General features: G+C 43.6%; 1 protein-coding gene across 1 annotated transcript; it reads left to right on the forward strand.

The window, feature by feature from the left end:
• Positions 1–558: 558 nt before the first annotated feature.
• On the forward strand, positions 559–8681 carry TRIM52 (tripartite motif containing 52; the record flags this gene model as incomplete). The annotated part of the gene is made up of 1 exon (XM_082457794.1): positions 559–8681. The coding sequence occupies one exon, from the start codon at positions 559–561 to the stop codon at positions 1435–1437; it is 879 nt and encodes a 292-aa protein (XP_082313920.1). The 3' UTR covers positions 1438–8681.
• Between the last annotated feature and the right edge of the window lie 409 nt (positions 8682–9090).

Consider the following 9090-nt stretch of genomic DNA (forward strand, 5'->3'; position numbering starts at 1 on the left):
CTGAGGTGGACGCCTGAGGTGGACGCCGCCGGGTCAGGCAAACCGGGAGGGCGGGGTGAGGAGCGCCGGCTTCTGAGGTGGACGCCTGAGGTGGACGCCGCCGGGTCAGGCAAACCGGGAGGGCGGGGTGAGGAGCGCCGGCTTCTGAGGTGGACGCCTGAGGTGGACGCCGCCGGGTCAGGCAAACCGGGAAGGCGGGGTGAGGAGCGCCGGCTTCTGAGGTGGACGCCGCCGGGTCAGGCAAACCGGGAGGGAGGCGAGAAACGTGGAGAGAGCTGAGTTTGCACGCTGAGTTTCGAAGGTAAGTGGGGGCCGCAGCCTGGTTCCACCCCCACTGCCTTCCGAGGGCAGCTGTGAGTTCGGGCCTGGGGCTTTCGCACTTAAAGCTGGGGAGAGTCTGAGAGAGTGGAGTCAAGGCTTCTCTGAGGGCCCGAGTAGGCAGAGCAGGGTTGGGGACAGCTTTGGATCACCAGCGTAGCTTGGAGGCAGGCCTGCAGGTGTGTCCCCTGCTTCTCAGCTGTGAGCTGACGCATCCATACCAACCGGCAGCGCGTTAAGATGGCTGGCTATGCCGCTGCTCCCAACGCCTTGCAGACACTTCAGGAGGAAGCGGTGTGCGCCATCTGCCTGGATTACTTCAAGGATCCCGTGTCCATTGGCTGCGGGCATAACTTCTGCCGAGGGTGTGTGACGCAGCTGTGGGGCAAGGAAGATGATGAGGAAGTCAGGGACGAAGAGGAAGATGAATGGGAGGAGGACGACGAGGCGGTGGGGGCCATCGGTGGATGGGGCAACTCCATTCGAGAGGTTTTATACCAGGGGAATGCTGACGAGGAGTTGCTCCAGGACCAAGAGGATGATGAACTCTGGAACGGTGACGGTGGCGTAAGGGATTGGGACAACGTGGATTATGTGTGGGACCAGGAGGAAGAGGAGGAGGATACGGACTATTACCTGGGAGGCGTGAGACATGACCTGAGAGCTGACGTCTACCCAGAAGAAGAGGAGGAGATATTGGAAGAATACGATGAGGACGCCCAAGAGCTGTATCCCTACACTCACCGGCCTCCTCCCCCGGCCCCTCCACGGCAGTTCACCTGCCCCCAATGCCAAAAGAGCTTTACGAGTCGCAGCTTTCGTCTCAACTTGCAGCTGGCCAACAGGGTCCAGATAATTCAACAGATGTGCCCCACTCCTAATCGAGGGAGCCAGGGGAATGATCAGGGCATCTGCTCCAAACACCAAGAAGCTCTGAAATTCTTCTGTGAGGTGGACAACGAGGCCATCTGTGTGGTGTGCCGAGAATCCAGGAGCCACGAACAGCACAGCGTGGTGCCAATGGAGGAAGTGGTGCAGGAGTACAAGGTGAGCGGTATGAGGGAATGTGGGGATTTGAAGGGAGTGGAGGAGAAACCAAGGGAGCTGGGGACTTGGTAGTTGAGCCTCTTCTTCTGTGAGGGATGGGGCACAGGGTGGAGAGAGATGGGCATATGTGGAGGAAGGAGACATTGGCTGAGGCTGACTGGCTTCCCCAGAGGAAACTGAGTAAAGACAAAAGACAGTAACTGGGAGCTGACCACTGTTGTTACTCCCTTTCAATCTACCAAAGTATAAGGGGGTATAAGTGACAGACCCCCCCCACCCCCAGTACTTAATTTCCCTCTGATGTGAGTCCTGAGTCTATACCTGACCAAGACTCGGGGATCCCTAATACATAGGAATGGAAAGCCACAGTACTTGTAGATAACAGACATTCAGGACATCAGCACAAGCAGTGTCAAAACAGAGGACTAATACTGGTTAGACCAAAAAGCCAGGTGTGATTCCTGGACTAAGAAGAGCAACTGGACACACCCACCCTCCCAAAGTCTGGGGTCACTTTCCCACCTTCAGTAGGGCCCATTTTCCCTGTAGAGAAAGGCAGAGGGCATAAACATCTTTGATGGATCAGAATAAACCTCTTGGCCTGATCACTTTCCTTACCTGGTATTTTATCAGAGTGGAAGAAGTTAAGGATTTAGGATCAGATGACCTGGCTCTGCAATTTACTGTCTCATCTTGGCCAAATCTCAACCTCTTAGCTTTACTTTTCCCCTAGGCTTGTTAAGATTAAAAGAGATTATATATGTGAAAGTATTTTATAAACCATAAAGCGCTAAACAGATGTTTCTTTAGTTTGACTTTCCTTTAGTTTCCTTTCATTTCTTTGGGTTCTGATTTGGTTAATACCTTGCTTTCTAGGCCTGATCTGAGTATTAGAAAATTGTCTCAATGACAGCATGAATACTGTCAAAAAGCCTAGATGGATGTGACTCCTAGCAGTACCCAAGGAGGGAGAGGTTGTCTTCAAGTCCATAAAAGTCTTATAATCAATAGCAGCTGCTCACGTCTTAGTAGTGCTTTACAGTTTATAAAATGTATTTCCTCATGTTCTTCTACAGCAGTGGTTTTCAAACCATAGATTTTGACCAATTAGTGGGTCTTAAAATAAATGGATTATGCCCAGCATTATTTTTAAATGAAACAGAAAATATCAGAGTGCATGGGAGCACAGTAAGGGTAAGTAAGTATTGTTTTATGAAACTTTTAAATTATATGTACACAGGTGTATACTTGGTTTCAAAACACAAACAGAACACTGCCCTACAGGCATTATATATTAGATAATATCATCACCCCCCACCCCCGCCGTTTCACAGTAACTATTGGCAAGTGCACAGTTAAGACACACATCTTCACTACAAACCACTGCTAATTCCATCATATTAATATGATTTAAGGATAAACCCTACTACCATGCTTTCCCCCCAGGGTAATAATTAAGTTTGCTTATAGAAGAAACTATGTCCTATATTTCTGGGTTTTGGTACATTGAAGCTGAGGAGAGGAGGTAACCTTTCATTCCTCTGCTAGGATTTTCTAGAAAGGATTTTGAAACCAAAATTTTAATTGAAAGCCAATTTAGACGAGAGAAAAGAGGTGGTCTTTTCATCTGGGGAGGCCAGCTGACTCTCATTTGAAACCTCAGAAGTTATTTATAAAGCACCTTAGTAAGTATAAACAGCAAAACCAAGTTAAACAAATTGGAGATAATCCCTTTCAAAATATGTAATATTTAAAAAATAAATAAAACTTTTATTTTCAAACATATACCAGAACTTAGGTTGATGGTGTTACCAAACAGGAGTTACACTGAAGGCGTAAAAATTATGTAGGCTATGTGTAAACTGTTATTAACTGACATATTCTTTCATTCTTTATACAGTTTATAGTTTTGTCACTTCCTTTCATTGGTAAACATGCACCTTACAGTAGCATGATTTAGAATCGTAGTATACAAAACTCTCACAATAGTTAACATTATATGGAACTATTTTTATATAATGGTTTATTTAATATGCTGTACATTAGCCACCACACAGTTCTGGTTACGTTAAATTCTCTCTTGTCGGCTACTAATTCAACAAAATTTTAATCTTACTTTGGAGGTGATCAAGCTTTTTTAGCTTTAGGGGCTATAAGTCGGGAGTTGTTACTCATAGACTCAAGGAATAGGTCAGTGATTTTCAGGAATAGAAAAGAAAGGCATTCTCTCCCCCTCCCTTCACACATTGTATCAGCATTGCAGGGTATGGGGAGAGTTATCATTTATAAAATCATATTTAGTATTATAATGTTAAAAAGAAAAAAAGATTTAATTTTTCATAATATAAGAAATAAATTGGAAAGAACTCCTTGGTTGGTGGGAATACAAAGATGGAGCAAGAATCATTCAGAGTAAGGCCTATTGTCAATGAGGTGTATAATTAGTTGGATACCCAGAGATGTTTGTTGTGGATATGGTGCCATTTATACTGCTATTCCTTAAAGTTTAATTTTGTATAAGAAGAGGCTTTTTAGCTCTGAAAAGTTTACTTATTTACATCTTCCATTTTGTCCATCCCATGAGTTAGAGTTCGTCTAGACTCTTCAAGCTAGAATCAGAGGATTATGAAAATAAGATCATTTAGATTGACCAAGGGCACCATTAAACGATGTCAGGTTTTAGGCGGCAGACAGGTGTATAAAAAGCAAATGGGGACTTCCCTGGTGGCGCAGTGGTTAAGAATCTGCCTGCCAATGCAGGGGACACAGGTTCGATCCCTGGTCTGGGAAGATCCCACATGCTGTGGAGTGGCTAGGCCCGTGTGCCACAACTACTGAAGCCCACATGCCTAGAGCCCGTGCTCCCCAACAAGGGGGGCCACTGCAATAAGAGGCCCGCGCACTGCATCTAAGAGTAGCCTTCACTCTCTGTAACTAGAGAGAGCCTGCGTGCAGCAAGGAAGACCCAATGCAGCCAAAAAATTAAAAACAAAAACAAAAAAAAGCAAATGAACAAAGATTTCACTTGTTGAGGCTCAGGCATAACTGGATGCCTGTATTGCCCTGCCACCCAGCTGCCGCTGATAAAATCATTCATCGCTCTGCAAGGGGGACCAGATGCTTCCATCATCAGTACTCCTTGTTTTTCTGTTTTCTCCTTTGAAGTAGCTAAAGATGGCAGCCAAAAATTTTTTGAGGCTTTTATCAAGTATGGATTCATGTATGATGCAGAAGATAGGGTCAGCTTCTTCAGCTGAGTTATCTGAAAGTGTTGGGCAGTGACACATGCCAAACACTGTTAAAGTTATACCACTAAAAACAGTGTTCTGCAAAGCACAATTCTCTGCAGTTTTAAGATTGGACAGTATTGGAATATTAACGGGAATCTTAAAAGGCAATGAAAGCTTACTATTAAATAGCCCTTTTAATTGCAAAGGAGAAAAAAATGGAGAAACTTGTGAAACCTTGCATTCCGAATGCTGCCACAAATTTGAGAGGAAATTGAGGAATTCCAGGATTTCTTCATCGACTTCTGCGTCTGAACTCTGAATTCATTGACTGAGCATATCAAACGTCAGGTTTTAAAAAAAACAATTCATCCTTCTTTGCTATTAGTTGAGATTAATCTACTGATGAAGAAAATTGTGCTTTGCTTATGTTCAGAATAAGGCTTTAAAAACTGTGGATGTGCTTTTTTCACTAAGCGAGCACTAAAGACAATATTTTTGAAGTTGTATGAAATGAACTTAGTTGGAAGAAAAAAAGTATAGGAGTATATGTTGGTGGTGCTACAGCAATGGCATGTTTTAGATATGGGTCTTTGTCAAAAATTCAAGAAAACTGGCATTCAAGATGTACTGCAGGGCTTCCCTGGTGGCGCAGTGGTTAAGAATCCGCCTGCCAATGCAGGGGACACGGGTTCGAGCCCTGGTCTGGGAAGATCCCACGTGCCGCGGAGCAACTAAGCCCGTGCGCCACAACTACTGAGCCTGTGCTCTAGAGCCCATGAGCCACAACTACTGAGCCCATGTGCCACAGCTACTGAAGCCTGCGCGCCTAGAGCCTGTGCTCTGCAACAAGAGAAGCCACCGCAGTGGGAAGCCTGCACACCGCAATGAAGAAGAGTAGCCCCTGCTCACCGCCAACTAGAGAAGGCCTGGGCACAGCAACAAAGACCCAACACAGCCAAAAATAAATGAATAAATAAATTTATTTTAAAAAAGAAAGATGTACTGCAGCAGTCACCACCAAGCATCGACTTCCATCAGTCTGCCCATTATCTACTGGAAATCTTAAGCCTTGCTGTCAGCATAACTGTTGTGAAAAATAGTACATTTGATCCCAGTTTGCCTTGGTTTTCAAAGATCTGAATGCTGTTGAGAGTGTTTTCTGTCATATACTGAGGTTCCTTGGTTGTCAGAGAACTTAGTTCAGCTGAATTTATGGACAGAACTGATTTTGGGACACCAGTGATAAAGAATCTGTACTTTAAAACTTCAAAAATTAAAACTTCAAGCATAATTTAACACATTGAAGCTTAAAATACATTGATCCTGAAATGTCAAGGGGCAAACACCAACATCACTGCTCATTATGAAATACTTTAAGTACTTGCCAAAAATCTAGCTACAGATAGCAAACTCATGCTAAAAATGTCTTAATTTTCTTGGCCAATCTTTAGAGAATAGGTTACATGAATGTTATTTCCAGGAAAGGAAGAAAAAGAGAAGGAAGGAAGGAAAAGGAAGGAAGGAAGGGAATCTAAAACTATTTTGGGTGATGTGTTCTTGACCTTGCTCTTGAAACCTACCTGCGGTAGCTTTGGGGAAGAATGTTTCACACTGATGTTCAGTCCTCACTGGAAAAACTTAAGGAGGAGTTTGTGGAACTCAAAGTCTGATTGTTTTGACTAGAAACTTTCAGACTTTAATCCATTTGTTATTCCATTTTCTCCTTATATCTTAAAAGCTTTTTTTTTTTTGGTATAACTAACTGTGGGAGAAAACACTGCAAGAGCGCTGTCAAAGCAGCTTGTGTTTTGTTGCATCTTCTACACCATCCAGGAAAGAAAAGTTAAGGCTTAATAGTGACATGGTTATTACATCACCTGAATAAATTTTTGCCTTCCAGAATTACCATTGCTTTGATTAATTTTAATCATGAAACTTAATTTTGAAATTTTAAATAACACTGAAGGAGACAGAATGTGAGATGTTAAGGTATATGGAAGGTAAAGGTGTGGGTTACAAAACCATTGAGAAAAACTGATATCTATATGCACCAGACGCTCATGTGTTTGAATGTCTTCCCTACTAGTTTCAGCTGTTGACTGCTGTATCACAAGTCAGACTGTTTAAACTTGCTCCTCTCTACTCCTGTGGCTGTACCCTGAACCTCATCTTCACAGACTTGCTACACATCTGAAATCCTGAACTCCAATTGCACCATGACCGTAGCTCTTAGCATTCTAGTGCAGTTAAACACACTCCAGTTATACCTGCCCTTCAGCTTTATGGAGGTCACTGTTGCACTGACTCCTAATTTTTTTCTTTCCCAATTTATCAGACACTTGTTAGCCTTACTTACTATCCTTCTAACCCTGGACCACATGATTAGTCTTGTTAGCCTTACTTACTATCCTTCTGACCCTGGACCGCATGATTAGTCTTGGCACGAAGAACTGATCCATGTTGTGGTCTAGACCAGGGTTTCTCAGCCTCAGCACTCTTGACATTTTGAGTGAGGTAGTTCTTTGCTTTGGGGCGCGGGGGATGTCCTGTGCATTCCAGGATGCTTAGTAGCATCCATGGACTCTACCCACTAGGTGTATGTAGCACTCCTCCACCATTGTGACAACCACAGATGTCTCCAGACCTTGCCAGATGTCTTGGGGAGGGGTGGTGCAAAAGCATCCCTGGTTGAGAACCACTTGTCTAGTCTCAGGGAAAAGTGGTCGTATCTACAGACGTGCCATTACTAGCCTCACTTAGGCCCTATAGCCAGTGCCTAGCACAGGTGTTCAAAAGTGTTCAGTGGAAGAACAGCCTCACCTATCTGGAATTTTATTAAATGTAGCCTTAGCATCAGTGGATTAATTGATATGACCCCCACTTCTCCCAGCTCTTGGCATACAGGTGGCAGGGTCAACAGGCCTTCTGTAAACATTAGAGCTGCCTACACCACTGCCATCAAGGACTAAAACAGATAAAGCAGTATATGAAATTAAAATCTAGAAACAATTAGTAAGAAAAGGCAATCACTTCAGCTATTCCTTAGTTTCAGCAGGGCCACAGGGCAATTGTTTATTTTGTTTTTTTAAGTATTATTCAGAACTTATAGGTAAGACCAGAGCCTCTCTGTTCCTGTCAGAGTGGGAGAAGCCCTGGGCTGATACATGTTATATAACATCAGCCCTTAAAGCACTTCCTTAAAATCTAAGGCTCCTCCTTAGATTGGCCATCAACCTCTGGCCCCTATGCCATGCCTTCTGAAACCTTTATAGGACCAAGAGATTCTATGCTGTTTCCCACCCCTGATCCCTGACCACCTTTGAAAGCTATCCTGTAACAGTGAAGTTATCACAAATATTTATTGACAGATAAAATAGGATTACAAAAAGGGGGAGACAGGGACACTAGCCCTCTATACCAGCTCTAAAAGGACTTTCTGCAGTGATGGAAGTGTTCTAAATCTGTGCTATGCGATATAGTAGAGGTACCACTGGCTACATATGACTTGAGCTCTTGAAACGTGGCTAGTGCAACTCAGGAACCGAATTTTTCATTGTATTTAATTTTAATTAATTTTAAATAGTCATATATGGCTAGTGGCTGTCAAATCATGTTGAACTGTACAGTTCTATACAAAAAAGGCAGGTTGAATTCTAGTCCTTCCTAGGACCCTCAGGAGTAGTAAAGTCCAAAGGGAAGAAGAAAAAGGAGAAGTAAGACAACTTTCTTTTCTCAATCAGGAGAGAGACGGCTGTAAGGTGATATTTTTAGGTATAAAAGGAGAAAAGGCAGCTTTTTTTTTTTTTATAAATCTGACCAAAATGGCCTTGAGCCGGTTACAGTTGCGATCCATGTGGATCACATGTAAGAGACGTGACAGGGGAGAACTCTAGTGAAAGGCAGCTAAAAAAAAACCATTACCCCCGTCCCAAAAAGAGCTGGGGCTAGAACCTCAAAACAGGAGTGTAAGTATAAACAAGGTTTTATTTGGTGCCTGACTTTTTGAAAATGGGATGAGGGGCAGAACCTAGTATTAAAGCAGGTAAGTAGGTTCTTCCCTTTCTCCTTTCACACTAGATCCTGACAGAAGGTGGTGAGGAGGTCTTGGAGTCCTGGAAGGGAAAGCAGTGTGTGCTGGCAGTGTTAAAGAGAGAAGATGAAGTGAGAGATCCTAAGAATAACAGGGCTGAAGAGGAGACTGTGAGAGCTAAAGGTAATGATAAATTTAACTTTTAATGATAGTGTTTGCCCACAAACCAGAGTCCTCAGAGGTATAGTATGAGAACCTGGGGCTTGGGGAAACAGCCCATCTGTGCATGTGGGAAGTACAGGAGGAGATGCCACAAGGCTCCTGTTACTAGGAGACCTGCTACTCTTCTCCCCAACTATCCTCCTTCCAAAAAGGGGGGAAAATGGATACCTCAGGGATTTGAATTAGATATAGCCTTAAAGAACAGGGAGGTTCATTCCTCCATATCTATCTCACTAACTGAGG

Source organism: Balaenoptera physalus (genome assembly GCF_965194825.1).
Source record: "Balaenoptera physalus genome assembly, chromosome: 3".
Classification (NCBI taxonomy): Eukaryota; Metazoa; Chordata; class Mammalia; order Artiodactyla; family Balaenopteridae; genus Balaenoptera; species Balaenoptera physalus.